This window comes from Leopardus geoffroyi, chromosome B1 (genome assembly GCF_018350155.1).
Source record: "Leopardus geoffroyi isolate Oge1 chromosome B1, O.geoffroyi_Oge1_pat1.0, whole genome shotgun sequence".
Classification (NCBI taxonomy): Eukaryota; Metazoa; Chordata; class Mammalia; order Carnivora; family Felidae; genus Leopardus; species Leopardus geoffroyi.
The window spans coordinates 58,717,069-58,735,352 of record NC_059327.1 but is presented as its reverse complement, the minus strand read 5'-3'; the positions used below and the strand labels follow the sequence as shown (position 1 = coordinate 58,735,352).

Below are 18,284 nucleotides of genomic sequence, written 5' to 3'. Positions count from 1 at the left end.
CTTCCTATGATCTGCTATTCCTATATTCTTTAGAGTTCTTTATCCCTTAAAGTTCATTCCCTAAAAATAGTTACTGATTATTTATATTAAACTTCCCTTGATAAAATTATTATGTGTTTTTTCTCCTGACTGGATGCTGACTTACACAAGTTATTTGAAGACTAACTTACAATAATCATTTGAACTACCTTATGACAGATTTTAACCAAAGAGACTGATGATTCCTACCATGAAGTTTATCTTACAGCAATGTGTTCACATGTGCCTAAACACATATATATGTATGTATGCATATAGGTGCATATGTAGTCCAAAACAAAACAGGTTTCATATGCCAAGGCATGCAGCTATTGACATGAAGAAAAATGACAAATTCCTGCAACTAACACTGTGTTCTTAGGCATGTCACCTAAAAATGCTATAGGCCTTAATTTTTTCAGATGAAATATTACCAAGTAGGGGTGCCTGGTGGCTCAGTTGGTTAAGTGCCAACTCCTGATTTTGGTTCAGGTCATGATCTTACAGTCATGAGATCGAGCCTGCTTAAGATTCTCTTTCCCTTTCCCTCTGCCTCTCTCCCATGCACGTGGCGGGGGGGGATGGAGGGGGGCAGCACGTGCGTGGGAGGACACACATGTGCTCTCTCTTGCGCTCTCCCCCAGAAAAAAAAAATATATATATAATTAAATACTACAAAGCAGACTATACAGTAACATTCCTTCCAGCTCTATGATTTTGATTTATTGATCTGATTGTGAATTCTCAAATACAAATTTTTACCACATTTTCAACAAGTGTATTACATTTACTTGTTTTAGGCACAAAAACAAACGCTCTACTCAGGTTGTTCAAAAGTGATTTCACAGATAACATCACTTTCTCTTTATTGCACCAACTACTTAATATATCTACTTCATGTTTCCTTGTGATTTTGGTAAGTCTTCCCAGTTTTAGAAGACTGATGAAGCAGGGAATAGCAATGTTCTTTAGTAACTTAATGAAAACAATGCTATAAGTATCAAGATAACTGAATTGAGCTGCAATAAAAAAAAAAAAGATCAAATTTAATTTGTTACTAACACAGTTTGTAATATGATCATACCTGTTTATGTTTTTGAAGTGGTTTCTTTTCATGTAATTTTTTATCTCCAAATTTCTTATATGTTAAAGGTACTCCGTATTTAGCGGCAGGCTTTGTAATTTTCTGAGCAGACACAACAGAAGCCAAGCTTTGTCCTGAAGCTGGTCTTTTAGCTACATGGAAAGATACAAAGAGTTTTTTCTAGAGTTCTTTATATCAAATCTTTACTTTCAAAATTCTTCAAGATAGCACTTTTTCATTTTTACCATCATTGACAACACTTGAGACTTTTCGTTAAACATCTTATTCACACCTTAGCACATGTCAATGCCTTCATTATAAACTATTTGATTCTAAAGCCACTTTTTGGAAAAAAAAATCAAAAGGCCACACATCTCTAAGATATTGAAAATTTCACATTAAAAAAAAGCATATCCCTAAAATTGACTGTGAGTGATGACTGTATAAATCTGTGAATATACTAAAAAACACTGAATTATATACTGTAAATAGGTAATTGAAAGGTACAGAATAATTAACAAAGCTGTTAAAAATGTTTTTAAAAGAACACTTACTGTTTTAGAAATTACTTTCAAAATTAGCACATAAACTTTAAGAGTAACTATTAAACACTAACACCATCATTTTGAGCAACATTAACACTTTCTTTATCTATATAATCTGAACGATACAGACCTACAGAAGAACAAAGACTTTAAAACAATTATTAGAGCTCAGGGTCTAATGGAATGGGTACCTTTATACACTAATGGTAGGAATATAAAATGGTCAAACTTTCTGGAGGGGAATCTGTATCAAGAATAAGGTTTATGGACTGCTTTTAAAGAAATAATCAGAAGAGATATATAAAAAGGGTAAGTACTACAGCAATAATGAATTCAATTACTACTGAAACCTAGACAAGGTGAAGTCAATCTTAGAACAATAATAAATTCAAGAAAAACGTTTAAATTGAAGAAATTTAGAGGAAAGTCTACTATTTATGTCTCTCAGAGACATTAACTAGGAACTAAGAAAAGTGAAAGAAACAATTTCCCTCTGAGAGTTCAACTGTAAGATCAAATCAGAACACATATATACAACATCACAACGCTGTAACTTGGCTAAATGTATTAACATAACCAAAGAAATACTATGTATACCAGTACACATACTGGCATACATACTGGAAAAGGAGATAAAGTCACAAAAGTGTAAAAATGAAGATTCCCAAGAGAAAAATATTGAATAGTTCCCATTCACACCCAGAAAAGAGGGAGAATTACGTCACTGATTTGGTGGTACTTTTCAGGCTCAGTGACAAGGCTACCAGCAGAATAAAGCTTAATATGGGGAGTTGGAGCCCACAAAGTATCTACAGGCCCATCAGCAATACAACTCCTATTTGAGCCTCATGATATTAAACATTTCATTCATCCAACTGCTCTTACAACAAATTAACTTTCTAATTCCTATGTAGGCTTATCTACATGGAAAGAATGTGCTGACATGGAATATTTTGGTCTTTGTGACAATGAGGCTTTTTGATCAAGATGTGACTTCTCATGAGGCGTGACCTCCAGGAGAGACATGCTGATTCTGCTGTTTGTCTGTCTCTTGTGAATTTCGTTTAGAGTGAATTGATTTCCCAGGGACTGACAGTCTCTGCACCCTGAGAAGATGAGTCTAAGTGTCTTTAGGAAGAGGTAAATATTGCTGGCCTTCCTACGAACACACTGCCATCCCACTTCCAGCTTCCATGGGCTCAGTTTTATAATACGGTATTTTTTTCTAGTAACTGACTCAAACTCAAAATGGAGACACACAAAGCATTATGTTTGAAAAACAATATACTCTTCAAATCTTACATAACTTCCACTGACTTTAGAAATCCATTCCGGTATCATTCTATGAAGAAGAAATACAGTGTCCTTTGCATACAAATATACATACACATAGTACATAACCATACCCACAATCTTATAAATATTCTGCTGCTGTTGGCCACATTTAAAAGAAAATTATCCTTGGTAAGGTACCCAACTTCATATTAACTTACTTTTTAAAAATTTTAGAATATGAAGTATTTCTCAAAGAAAAATATATTACATAAAGATGTACACCTAAGACATTTTACAACATTCTACAACAATCTTAGAACAGCAGCTAAGAAGGACAATTTCAAGATAGATTTCATTAAATAAGGCAGACAAGAAATGGAAATTTTGTTATTAATTCATCAGAAAGTGTTATACATTGTCATCTCTCAAAAATAATTTAAAGATGCATTTCCCCTGAATTAAATGTATCTACAATTATCCCAACTTATTATACCTACGTATATCTCTAATACAATTAGAGAGAATTACTAGTTAGCATTAGTGTATTAATTACTGCAAACATACCTGTTTGGACTCACATTAATTTCACTTACCTGGTATAGGCTGCACTCCAAACTTGGAAAATGTTTTTAGACAAAATTCTTCTGCTATAAGCTTAGATTGAAAGAGGACAAAGAAAAAGTTAGAAAAGATGTTAATTTGCCAAAACAAGAAACCTATCCATTAATCAGATTACATTTTCTCCCTTTTTCAGTCACAAATATGCTATCAGATAAACTATACTTACTAAACCTAAGTAACCCATTCACCAAATTCATCTCATGCTAATTCCCTTCCACTCTTACAAAATTCTTACATAATTCAACATATATCTCTTTTTACTATTACTAAAATACTCTAATACTTATTCCCTAGCATTCATGAGCATATTTTGAGAACCAAAAATCACATTTCCTGAAGTCATTTTCTCTCACTAAATTTTTTTCCCTCTTTAAGTGCAAAACGATGATGTCAACAAAGATTTAACTCAATTTTCAGTCTGTTTTGTTTCTTACTGGGTAGGGTAGGGAAGAGCAAGTGAATTTTCTCTTTAAGAGAAATGAGGCCTCCTGGAGAAAACAGTTCCACAGTAGCAGTGGAACAGAATCTCCAACAGGCAAAAAAACCATGACTGAGATGGTCATCTGTCCCATTAAGGATTCCCATATAGCAGTTTTCAATCTCATACTGGCAGAAATGGCACCACTGGGGATGTATTCAATAGTGGAAATCCTCATGTTCTCCCACCTCAGAATCACTAAAATAGAAATTGTAGCAATGGGACCTACCAATGTCTTCCAAATGATTTTTTATGTATGCTGAACCTTGAGAACCACTTCACCAAAAGATAAATTAAGTGAAGGTCTGGTTCATAGGCAATTCAGAGCAACTGTGTAAATATATATTCTCTTCTGAACATTTGCATTTTGTCCCCTCCTTTTTCATAGAAATAAAATGGGTGACTTACGAACTCCAACTTGCCCCAAACCGGGCAAGTTTCTTTCACTGCTTGAATGTGAGTTTTACTTTTTTGTGTGAATGCAATATGAACTAAGAGATGTGGCATATATAACCCGAGAAGATTCTGAAATCTCTATGCTGTGCTATCCAACATAGTTGCCACCCATATGTAGTTATTTAGATTAACAATTTAAATAAATACAACTTAAAATTCAACCCACTGGTCACACTAGGCACATCCTAACTGTTCAATAACCACATATGGCTGGTGGCTACAATAATGGACAATGCATATATAAAATACTCCCATCACAGAAAGCACTATTGGACAGCACCTATACTCCTAATGAAGTAGAGTTTAACCATGATTTGTCAAGCTTCTTCCAAGGTGTGCAAGATTGAGAATTAAGTCCTATTAAACCTTGGCTGATGGTAGATAGAGAAGTAAGAAGAGATTAAAAAAAAAAAAAAACCCTACAGAATATTATTGTAGTTCATATAAAAAAGCTCATAAATTGTTTCAAAGTTTAAGCCATAAAACATGTATTATAAACTTTCTCACTAGAATACGGAACTAATGATATACAGCAGAAAAGAGACCTTAGGAATCAAAGAAGAGCTTTCATGAAAAATGAAATCTAAGTGATATCTAAATAGCAACAAGAAGCTATACATATACTAAACACATACTATCCAATATTCTACTTGTTAATAATCATAATCTGCTTTTTTTTTTCTTTCCATATTATAAATCTTGACCTACTAGGCTTGAATATTTTCTTTCATTGCTGGCTAGTTGAATTCTAGTGCTTGACACTGCATGTCCTAACCACTGGTTTTGGGATGGGGTGGGGTGGGGGTGGGGGGAAACTGCAGCAAGATTCAATGAAGTAGTTGCAAAAAGCAATAGTATATTGCATCATAAATCATCCTTGAAAATGTTATTTATAACAAAGGAGTATTATAAGATACCTAAATTTCAGAGATTCTTGCTATATCCTATATAAGTAACCTTCAATCTACACATTTTAACTGGCTTTCTTGATTACTAATGTATTCTCCTTGTAGGAATAGTTAAATACACACCTGTTTTCTGAAAATTATTTGTTCACACAGATGTTCTATTAAGCCAGAGAATTTGGATAGTTATCTCATGAGTACATAAAAGTAATAAAACTAGGGGTGCCTGGATGGCTCAGTCGGTTAAGCATCCGACTCTTGGTTTGGGCTGGGGTTATGACTCTCATGGTTTGTGAGTTTGAGCCCCACCATCAGCCTCATGTTCACAGTGTGGAGGCTGCTTGGGATTCTCTCTCTCCCTCTTTCTCTGCCCCTCTCTCGCTCTGTCTCATAATAAATAAATAAACTTATTAAAAAAAAAAGGCAATAAGGGGTGCCTGGGTGGTTCTCTCTCTCCCTCTTTCTCTGCCCCTCTCTTGCTCTGTCTCAAAATAAATAAATAAACTTATTTAAAAAAAAAAGGCAATAAGGGGTGCCTGGGTGGTTCAGTTGGTTGAGCATCTGACTTCTGCTCAGGTCATGATCTCACAGCTTATGGGTTCAAGCCCCACATCAGGCCTTGCACTAACAATGCAGGGCCTGCTTCAGATTCTCTGTCTCCCTCTCTCTCTTCTCCTCCCTTTCTCAGGCACACACACACTCTCTCTCTCTCTAAAATAAACACTTAAAAAATTTTTTACTTAAAAAAATGTAATAAAACTATGACTTTGCTAGGTATGTGATTTACAGAAGATTTTAACAGGCACCTGGGTGGCTCAGTCAGTTAAGCATCTCACTCAATTCAGCTCAGGTCATCTCACAGTTCATGACATCAAGCCCCACCATCTGGTTCTGCCCTGAAAGTGTGGAGCCTGCTTGGGATTCTCTCTGCCACTCCCTCAGTTATGCACCCCCCCAAACAAATAAATAAGCATTAAAAAAAAAAAAAGAGTTTAACAGTGGTCATTTAAATTAACATAGGCCATACGAATACTTAATATAAAATAATTGCAGTTTCAGGAAATTATATCAATAACCTGTGCTAATCGATTTGATATAAATATTTAACAAATCCCATCAAATTAAAATTTTAGTTCAACTCAATAAGTATTTATTACGCATCTATATGTGAGTAATAGAGAAAAAAATCATGAGTCCACAATCTATTATACATACAAATGCCCACAGAACGGTTTCCAAGAATTATTAAATAGAATATAATCATATAACTTGATATTAATATATTTATATTAGTATAATAAAACAATATATTGATATTTTATATTGAATATATTGAGCACTTACTACATGCTAGACAGTAAGCAGTTTACAAACATTATCATTTTTTTAATTCTTTAAAAAAATTAAAATTTTTTAAAATAACCACCTCATGATGCAGATATGTTTATAATCCCATTGTTTATAGGTCAGTAAAGTAAGGCACAGAAAGGTTTAATAATTTTACAGTTAGAGACGGTTACCAGAAGGGAGGTAGGTGGAGGTGGGTGAAATAGGTGAAGTGATTAAGAGAGTACACCCATCTTGATAAGCACTATTGTACAGAATCATTGAATCGCTGTATCATATACATAAAATTAATAACACTGTGTGTGTTAACTATATTGGATTTAAATTTTTTTTTTAATAATAAGTTTACAGCTAGAAACCCAAGAAGACAGAGAGTAGACAGGCAGCTGCCAGGAGTTGTGGAAGAGGGGAACAGGAGTTATTGGGCAATGAGTTTGTTCTACAAGGTGAAGAGCTGTGAAGATGAATGGTGGCACTAAATCAAAGTGAAAGTCTATTTAATACCACTAAACAGGGCATTCAATGATGCATTTTATGTTATGCACATTGTACCATGATAAAATAATTGGAAAATACAATAACAGAAACCTGAGACAGAGGGATAATTTTGTGATATGGTGATTTATATTAAGAAATAAATATTCGGTGTCCAGTTCCTGGCACACAGCTCCTAAAACTCTTAAAGTACCTAAGTGGTTAAGAATAAAGGTATAGGGGCGCCTGGGTGGCGCAGTCGGTTAAGCGTCTGACTTCAGCCAGGTCACGATCTCGCGGTCCGTGAGTTCGAGCCCCGCGTCGGGCTCTGGGCTGATGGCTCAGAGCCTGGAGCCTGTTTCCGATTCTGTGTCTCCCTCTCTCTCTGCCCCTCCCCCGTTCATGCTCTGTCTCTCTCTGTCCCAAAAATAAATAAACGTTGAAAAAAAAAAAATTAAAAAAAAAAAAAAGAATAAAGGTATAAAAATCCAAAAAGGATAAAGGTGTCTTTTGTTATGCCTAACAAGCCCCTTTCTTTTATTTTTAATATTGTACTGCATTTTTTTTAATTTTTTTAAATTTACGAAATCCAAATTAGTTAGCATATAATGCAACAATCATGTCAGAAGTAGATTCCTTAGTGCCCCTTACCCATTTAGCCCATCCCCCCTCCCACAACCTCTCCAGTAGCCCTCAGTTTGGTCTCCATATTTATGAGTCTCTTCTGTTTTGTCCCCCTCCCTGTTTTTATATTATTTTTGTTTCCCTTCCCTTATGTTCACCTATTTTGTCTCTTGAAGTCCTCATACGAATGAAGTCATATGATTTTTGTCTTTCTCTGACTAATTTCACTTAGCATAATACCCCCCAGTTCCATCCACGTAGTTGCAAATGGCAAGATTTCATTCTTTTTGATTGCCGAGTAATACTCCATTGTATATATATACCACATCTTCTTTATCCATTCACCCATCGATGGACATTTGGGCTCTGTCCACACTTTAGCTATTGTTGATAGTGCTGCTATAAACATGGGGGTGCATGTGTCCCTTCGAAACAGCACACCTTGAATAAATGCCTAGTAGTGCAATTGCTAGGTCATAGGGTAGTTTTTTTGTTTTGTTTTTTTTTTCCCTCATCACACTGTGCCACAAACACAAGAGACATTTATTTTATGCCACACTGGGGATTTTATGTTAACAAGGCATGTAGGATCCTACAGGGCAAACAGCATGGTAGAACATCATGAATGTGAAAGTACATGGAATGTTCACAGAACTTAAACATTGTATGGCTCATGAGTTTAATATAATACAGTTTCCTTTTTTTTTTTTTTTTTTTTTTTTTTTTGCTGAAGCATAGGCTTCTGGTTTACAAATATAAATGTCACTGATCATATTACTTCAAGAAAATATCCTAAGTTTTCAATGAGGAGAAAGGCTAGTTCTATTTTTAGTCTATTTTAGTCTATTTTTAGTCTATTTTTTGAGGAACCTCCATACTGTTTTCCAGAGTGGCTGCACCAGCTTGCATTCCCACTAACAAGCCCCTTTCTTTCCTTTTTTTTTTAAATGTATGAAATTTATTGTCAAATTGGTTTCCATACAACACCCAGTGCTCATCCCAAAAGATGCCCTCCTCAATACCCATCACCACCCTTCCCTCCCTCCCACCCCCATCAACCCTCAGTTTGTTCTCATTTTCTAAGAATCTCTTATGCTTTGGCTCTCTCCCACTCTAACCTCTCTTTTTTCTTTCTTTTTCCTTCCCCTCCCCCCATGGGTTCCTGTTAAGTTTCTCAGGATCCACATAAGAGTGAAAACATATGGTATCTGTCTTTCTCTGTATGGCTTATTTCACTTAGCATAACACTCTCCAGTTCCGTCCACGTTGCTACAAAGGGCCATATTTCATTCTTTCTCATTGCCACATAGTACTCCATTGTGTATATAAACCACAATGTCTTTATCCATTCATCAGTTGATGGACATTTAGCCTCTTTCCATAATTTGGCTATTGTTGAGAGTGCCACTATAAACATTGGGGTACAAGTGCCCCTATGCATCAGTACTCCTATATCCCTTAACAAGCCCCTTTCAAGTACACTTCAGAATTTATGTTAATGAGGTGACATCTAGAAAGCCCCTAAGAATGGAAGCTGATTGCCAGGGAAATCTGCCTCGTGATTAGAGTGTTGGAACTCTCATTCCTACTCCTCTCCGGGGGAGGAAAGGGACTAGAGGTTGAATCAAACACTAAGGGGCAATGATTTAATCAATCATGTCTACATAATAAAGCCTACATAAAAGATCTGAATGACAGGATTCAGACAGCTTCTGTGTTGGTGACCATGCCAGCAGGGTGACACATCTGTTTCACTGAACAGAAGCTCCTGCACTCAGGACACTTTCAGACCTTTCCCTATGTATCCCTTCACCTGGCTGTTCATCTGTATCCTTTATAGTTAGTATTCCTTTACAATAAACTGGTAAACTTAAGTAAATATTTCTCTGAATTCTGTGAACCACTCTAGTAACCAAACCAGAGGAGGGGGTTGTGGGAACCTCTGATTTATAGCTGGTCAGTCAAAAGCACAGGTGACAACGTGAACTTGCCATTGGCTTCAGAAGTGGGGCAGTCTTGGGGAACTGAGCCCTTAATCTGTGGGATATGATGATATACATCTCCAGGTAGACAGTACCAGACTGAACTAAATTTCAGGACACCCAGCTATGTTGCAGAATTGCTTGGTGTGGGAGAAACAACCACACATTTGGTGACTGGAAGTGTAAAAATTAACTGGTAAGAGGAACACAGGAGGAATGTTTTCTCTACCACAGATTCACAACTAGAAAACAAATACAAAGGGGAAGAACTGTATGAAAATGGAAAGAAAGGTGACTCCAGTATAATTTGAAAAAGCTACTTCGATCTTCCAGAATTGTGCTGTGCTCTCCACAAAACATAGGCCATGTCCTAATTAAGCACCATAATCTTACTATTTTAAAGTAAAAACAAAAACAAAAAACACATACCTGAGGTGAGAGAAACTTTTCAATGCGTTTGGCTATAAAACCTTTCTCCAATATGGAGTTGACTGATGGTCTATCCCTAGGATTTCTTTTAAATAACTGAGAGAGTAAATTGCGGAGATCATAAGAATAATGTAAAGACACAGGTGGAAAAGACCCAGATATTATCTTCAGTACCAGGTTTTTCATACTGCCAGCTTCAAACTAAAATCCAGAAAATAAATAAACATGTATGAAACATACATAAATTGAAAATAGGAATAAACAATGAGAAATAGTTCTTTTCCTAAAGAACAGAACTATAATCCTCTTACAAATATTTTAATCAGAATATATATATGTACATATATATATATATATTAGCATATGTTATTCAGAACAAAGTTCACTTGGTTATTTATAAACATACTTAAAAGAGACTAACAGTCCTCATAAAACATCATAAATTGTTAAAAGATTAATTTTTACTTATTCAACACACTGAAAGATGGAATAAAGGTATTAAAGATCTTATAAAAACATAAGAATAATAATAAAAACAAAAACAAACAAACCTTGTAGTCTTCATTTAAGACCTGCCTATCTGTGCCTTGTTGCAGTAACTGGGAAAGGAAATTAACTACAAAATGACAAGTATCTGAGAAAAATATAATAAATAAAAATACTAATTACTTTCCTTTTAAACACTGCTCATTATTATGAACTGTGTGATACTTCCAAAAGCCATGTAAGGAGCAATGTGGCAAATATTCCAAAGAGGAATATAAGCCATATCAATGGGAATAGTATATATCTTAAGAGTAAACACAATAGGGGCCCCTGGGTGGGTCAGTCAGTTAAGCATCTGACTCTTGGTTTTGGCTCAGGTCATGATCTGGTAGTTTCATGGGTTCAGGCCCCACATCAGGTTCTGCACTGGCAGCATGCTTGGGACTGTCTCTCTCCATCTCTCTGCCCTTCCCCATCTGCACTGTCTCTGTCTCTCTCTAAATAAATAAACTAAAAAAAAAAAAGTAAACAGGGTTGCCTGGGTGGCTCAGTCAGTTAAGCATCTGACTTCAGCTCAGGTCATGATCTCACAGTTTGTGAGTTCGAGCCCCACGTCAGGCTCTTGTGCTGACAGCTCAGAGCCTGGAGCCTGCTTCGGATTCTGTGTCTTCTCCTGTCTCTGCCCCTCCCATGCTCTATCTCTCAATAATAAACATTAAAAACAAAAAAATTAAAAAAAAAGAGTAAACACACTATAAACTCTAACTGAAATTTAAAAAAAAAAAGAGGGCAGTTTAAAATCTAAAGATTTAATTTTCATTTTCAAAGTAAAATTAAGCTTTTGATATCTCTGTTAAAATAGTATAGAATAGTTACACACTGTAACATGTTCTTAACGTACACATTAACAAAACAAAACTTGCTATAAATTAGGTATTGATAATTATACCAAGTATAAAAACGTTCTGTTAAATGTTGAATTCTCCTAGACAATTACAATATGATATTCAGGTTATTAAAATTTGAGTACAATTCAAATAGAAATTTAGAAATATCTAGAAATATCTATGTACCTAAGAAGGAATTCTAAATGCAGAATGATAAATTATTCCTTCCCTACAATCAATTTTCATTTATCTCTTAACTGACAAGCTTTTGTCATAAAGGTGAGTGAATTACTTAACTTCATGTGTCTACTTAAGTGTAAATAGCTCCAAAATACAGAAGCAACAGTGACAGAACAATGTAGATGAAAAATGAAAGAAAATGCACTGAGTTAGACCTAAAATGACTGTTATGTCAGAAAAACTGACCAATTCTTTCAAATACAGATCTGATAACTACCATTCCACATCACTTTGGCAGCCTATGCTTTTTTACCTTGAGAAAGAAAAATAACAGCTAAGACAATACAGTAGAAGAGTGTGCAATCATTAAAAAACACAACAACAACAAAAAATCCCCCAAATAATATCAGGAAATACAAACAAGGCTATAAAACTGCTTATACAATATAATCACACTTTAGACAGAGAGAAAAAAATCCTTTTAAAAATTAACGTAGAAGAAAGCCTGGAAGGAAACAACAAAATATTACACGTACTTATTACCAATTAGAGGAACTGCTTTTGATATTCATTCACTTCTTTCTATTTTTATCTATTTTCTTAAGTTTTCTGTAATGAAAATACATTACTGTTTAATGGGGGGAGCATTTTTAAAGAGCAAAATTTTGAAATGGAAAGTGGCTAAAATTCAACTTATTTAAGACCAAAACTCCCCCTTTTGGGAGTATTATGTGCCATCTCAACAAAGTCTAAAAAATAAACATTTTAATTAAAAAGCATTTGAATTGATAAAATCCCTCAATGAATATGGTAAAAAATTGTTCTTCAATTTCAATTCCAAACTCAAATAATTTGGGTGTTTTGAGAGAAATCACCAAGATGAAATAAATAAGCTAAAATACCAAATTCATATATGAATGTAACATTAAAAAGACAGCAAATTTGTTTTTCTCATTAGGAATAATTTCCTGTAAAAAAGTATGATATACCTATTATAGTAATAAATATATAACATACATATGTAATATATGTATATATTAAAGGAAAATCTATTTAAATTTACACTTGAAAGATGAGAAATTTAAAAACTGACAGAGAAGAATTTCCAGTACAAGTGGGCCCCCTGAAAGATGGCATATGATTTTTAAAATATAGAAATATTATAGGTACGTCAGGACATAATTTTTAAAATATTTCAGAAACTTCTACTTACTGCATGTTTAAGTGTGCACATTTCGTACAGGACACACCCCAGAGCCCAAATGTCACTAGAAAAGGGAAAAATGAGAAATTTTCTCTAAGTATCAGAGTTTAAATTTTTTTTTTATTTAAAGGAAACAAAAGCAAAATGAAAATGCTTTCCAAAAATATATGTTCCATAAAATATATCCTTTAAAACTCAAAATTTCAACCATATCCAAATGATAAAAGTAGCTATCCCAGATTAGAAGCAGTTGCCCAAGCAATTATTTTAAAGTTTTATTAAAGAAATGTAATATTTAAAAGAACAAAATCAGTAAGTTTCATGAATATTCTAGCTATTTTATTCAATTATTTATGAAATACCATGATTTAAAAAAATATAAGGGGCACCTGGGAGGCTCAGTTGGGCATCCGACTCTTGATTTCATCCCAAGTCATGATTTCGAGGTTCATGGGATCGGGCCCCACCCCACATCAGGATAACGCTGACAATACAGGACCTACTCGGGATTCTCTTTCTCCCTCTCTCCTGCCCTACCTCCAGATGCACGTGTGTGCTCTTTCTCAAAATAAACATCTTTTAAAAATAATAAAATTAAAAATCTATATATTATAAAAGCAAAATACTGTTTTCATGATAAACAAGAAAATATTAATTTACTCAAATTTATCTGAAACATAGGACAGCCAACTGAAATATTATATAAGGTAAATATATTTATTTAATCTTAACTTAAGGACTTAGTTATAATGTCTCCTTTATAGTTTCTTCCTCTCTTTTACACATATTTTTATAATTAAATGCTATCTTCCATTTTTAAAAAGAAAAAATAAAAATCTCATAGTTCAGAGCAACAGTTGCCCTTAGTAGTCAATAAAAACAAAAACCACTACTCCTGAAAGCTGAACTTATTGGAAAAAAAGAAAATCCAATACTGAAATCCCAAAGTTACCTTTAACTAAACTCACAAAAAGCTACAAATATAAATCTGTAACCCCAAAATTTATTTAGTTTCAAGATCAACTAGCAAAAAAATGTGAATAGTAATTAAGCCATTTAGTAACTTGTACATGTTAGCACATGTAACATGTATAATCAAAACCATTACACTAATGATGCTATTTTAAAAATACTTTAAAACATATTTAGAAAAATATGAATTTTAAAGTATACTGACAATGCTCATCCATGACATTTTTAAACTATTTTCCCCACAAAATTAGTTTTATAGAAAATACTCAGGGGTGCCTGGGTGGCTTAGTCGGTTAAGTGTCCAACTTCAGCTCAAGTCATGATCTCACGGTTCCCTGAGTTGGAGCCTGCATCGGGCTCTGTGCTGCAGCTGGGAGTCTTAAGCCTGCTTCAGATTCTCCCTCTTGCCCCTCCCCTGCTCACACTCGGTCACTCTCTCTCTCTCAAAAATAAAAATAAACATTAAAATAAAAAATTCTCAGGCGCCTGGGTGGCTCAGTCGGTTAAGCATCCGACTTCAGCTCAGGTCATGGTCTCACACTCCATGAGTTCAAGCCCCCGTGGCACGCTCTGTGCTGACAGCTCAGAACCTGGAGCCTGCTTCAGATTCTGTGTCTCCCTCTCTCTCTGCCCCTCCCCTGCTCATGCTCTGCCTCTCTCTGTCTCAAAAATAAATAAAGTAAAAAATTCTCAGGGCCCCCGGGTGGCTCAGTCGGTTAAGCCTCTGACTTCAGCTCGGGTCATGATCTCATGGTTGGTGGGTTCAAGCCCAGTGTCGGGCTCTGTGCTAACAGTGCTCTGTGCTCAGAGCCTGGAGCCTGCTTCAGATTCTGTGTCTCTGTCTCTCTCTCTCCCATTCCCATGCTCACACTCTGTCTCTCAAAAATAAATATAGTGTTTAAAAAAAAATTTTTTTTTTAATTCACCAAAGGATTAAATACATTCCTAATTTAAAGATAAAGACTGGTATTTTTCACAGTTGACTTATTCATAAGATACAGAAATAGCATTAAAGTCTAAAATCACTTCAGTTCAGGGCACATGCGTGGGTCAGCTGGTTAAGTATCCAGCTTCTGATTTTGGCTCAGGTCATGATGTCACAGTTCATGAGTTCAAGCCCTGCTTTGGGCTCCATGCTGAGAGCAGAGGAGCCTGCTTGGGATTCTCTCTCTCCCCTACTCTCTGCCCCTCCCTCACTCTCTTTCTCTCAAAATAAATAAACTTAAAAAAATTAATTTAGCTCAAAGAAAATGCTAGTATCATTAAGAATATACACTAAATAATACTTTCCATGAACTAGACTGATTATTGTAATTTAAATTCATTTAAAAAATACATTAATGTTCTCAGTCTCAAGCGCTCAGGTTTCAAACATAGCTTCCTTCCCACTCAAAAAAAGGAGCTATCGCTTTCTTCCTTTTAACTTCTGTGAGTGCTTTCAAAGTTTTTTTTAGTTTATTTACTTATTATTTTGAGAGAGAAAGAGCACGCATGCACACAAACAAGCATGGAGCTCAAAGCAGGACCTTAACTCACGAACTGTGACATCATGACCTGAGCCAAAATCAGAAGTTGGATGCTTAACCAACTGAGCCGTGCCCTGAGCTTCAGTAATTTTAGATTTTAATGCTATTTCTGTCAGTGCAGAGCCCGAAGCCAGGCTCAAACTCATGAACCACGAAATCATGTCCTGAGCCAAAGTCAGTCACTTAAGTGACTGAGCCACCGAAGTACCCCTGCTTTCAAATTTAAGACCAATATTTCTTGGCTAGTATATTTCAGTAAGAAAGAAAATAAATGGTAAATAGAATTCAGCAGCAGAATTCTTCATCCCAGTCACATGTTCTATAATCTGTTAGCCACAGTACAACTCAATGATTAGGGATTTGGGCTTGGGAGCCAGATGCCTGGGACTTGCAAGTTGCTTTCCCTCTCTCTCTGCATTTGGCTTCCTTACAAGGAAAAGGAGGAATAATTAATGCTTACAACTCACTAGATTATTGTGAAGAGTAAAGGAGTCAATACATAGAAAGCATTCAAACCAGTGCCGGGCATATAAATTGTTCAATAAATATTAACTATTAGATATTTCAATAGGAAGTGCTATTACAAAGACCAAAGTAAATACTCTATTTCCAATTATAACTTAAACAATAAGGTGACACTTTCTATAGTTCCTTTAGAAAGACAGTGAAATAACTTATTTGCAATCCCCCCTCATTGTATAGTAAAAAAATGGGTGTATGCGTGTGTGTGTATGTATATACATATATACTTACATATATATTTTTATGAGCATTAATGATTTTGCAATAATATCCTGAGGTCAGTAAATACAGCACAAGAGAAAGATTTAAAGGGAATATATCATGTAATGAATATCATTTTAAATACCTTTTATTATTGTAAGGTTTGTTTTCACAGATTTCAGGTGACAAGTAGTATGGGGTCCCTATGCAAGTTCGAGCCAGTTCCACAGTACTAGGACAAAAAAAGAATTATTGGAGAAGCTTAAGATACTAAAATATATTATAAATTAAAACATATACACCACCATGGACATTTTATCAAAACAAAGTTTAAAATTAGTATGTTACCTATTAAGTACTCTAGCGATTCCAAAATCTCCAAGTTGTATTGTCCCATCTTTGGTTAAAAATATGTTCTGTATAAGAGATATAAAAAGCCAGAAATATTGTTACAGTCCAGTCCTGACAACTCTTTTCACAAAAACAAATCTAATTTAAAAAAAGCTGGGAGGTGCCTGGGTGGCTCAGTCGGTTAAGCATCCAAATTCAGCTCACGTCATGATCTCATGGTTTGTGAGTTTGAGCCCCACAATGGGCTCGCTGCTATCAGCATGGAAGCCCACTCAGATCCTCTATCTCCCTCTCTCTGCCCCTCCCCTGCGTGCACATGCTCGCTCTCTGTCTCTCTCAAAAATAAACATTTTTTTGAATTTTTTTAGTGTTTATTTTTGAAGGAGAGAGAGACACACACAGAATATGAAACAGGCTCCAGGCTCTGAGCTGTCAGCACAAAGCCCAACGCAGGGCTTGAACTCATGAACCGTGAGATCATGATCTGAGCCGAAGTCGGACACAACCAACTGAGCCACCAACCAGGCGTCCCATAAACAAACGTTTTTTAAAAAGCTGGAATAACTGGATATCCACATACAAAAGAATGAATGTAGGTCCTTATACCATACACAAAAATTAACTCAAAATGGATTCCTAAATATAAGAACTGAAACTATACGACTGCTAGAGGAATATATGGGAGTATATCTTTGTGTTATTGGGTTGGGCAATGGTTTCTTAAATATAACACCAAAAGCACAAGCAAAGAAGAGAATATAAAGTGGACTTCACCAAAATTAAAAACTTTTGTTCAAAGAACACTATATCAAAAATGAACAGACAACCCACACAACTGGAGAAAATATTTGCAAATCATGTATCCAGAATAAAGAACTCTTACAATTCATTAGCAACAAAAGACAAACCACTTACAATACACAAAGTCACATATTATGATTCCATTTATACAAAATGTCCAGAAACAGGCAAATCCATTGAGAAAGAAAGTAAATTAGTGGTTTCCAGAGTCTAGGTAGAGAGGGAATGGAAAGTGATTGCTAATGGTACAGGGTTTCTTTTTGAAGTTATAAAAAAATGTTCTAGAATTAGAGAATGGTAATGGTTTCAAAACTCTGTGAATATACTAAAAATCACTGAACAATACATTTCCAGTGGGTGAATATTAAGGTATTTGAAATATATCTCAATATAACTTCAAATAAATGAACCCAGACTCCCCCATTAAAAAAAAAATGCCTAAAATTTCCAATTAGCCTAAATATAACAAAAGAATCTTAAAATTTTCCAATAATTTACCCAATTAATTTGGGCAATATATAACCCCATAAATATATAACCCCAATGCTCTATCAAACAGTAAAGGCAGGAGTTTGTGGCACATAAATTAAACTCCACATCATTTAGGAGACTTGACTCAGACACATGTTCACAGTCAAAGATGACACAAAGCAGGGATGAGGGGGATGGAGTAAAATGGGGTGAAACTGGGATTAGGTGGCAGAGAGTTGGGGGACAGGAAGGATGAGGTATGAAGCTCCCATCACGGATCCTTCTCTTCCTACTACACATCCGGAGGCAATCAGTCTATACGAGAGGCTACAGGTGTAATAAGGTAAGACAAACACATGGCCTTGACACCAGGAGACAAATACCCTCTGATCTACCTAGTCTGAGGACTGAGAAAGCCCAGTGGGGCATCCATGAAAGAAACTCT

At 35.2% G+C, this 18,284-nt stretch overlaps 1 protein-coding gene across 15 annotated transcripts in view; it reads right to left on the bottom strand.

Moving 5' to 3' along the window:
• Positions 1–18,284, bottom strand: part of NEK1 (NIMA related kinase 1) — a 227,639-nt gene that overhangs the window by 171,234 nt on the left and 38,121 nt on the right. For all 15 annotated transcript variants that reach the window (XM_045463330.1, XM_045463358.1, XM_045463340.1 and 12 more), the window contains exons 7-12: positions 16,565–16,632; positions 16,362–16,448; positions 13,005–13,059; positions 10,239–10,439; positions 3,516–3,576; positions 1,103–1,254 (exon numbers count right to left, since the gene is read on the bottom strand). In XM_045463330.1, coding sequence (XP_045319286.1) covers positions 1,103–1,254; positions 3,516–3,576; positions 10,239–10,439; positions 13,005–13,059; positions 16,362–16,448; positions 16,565–16,632 — 624 coding nt within the window. The remainder of the gene's footprint in view (positions 1–1,102; positions 1,255–3,515; positions 3,577–10,238; positions 10,440–13,004; positions 13,060–16,361; positions 16,449–16,564; positions 16,633–18,284) is intronic.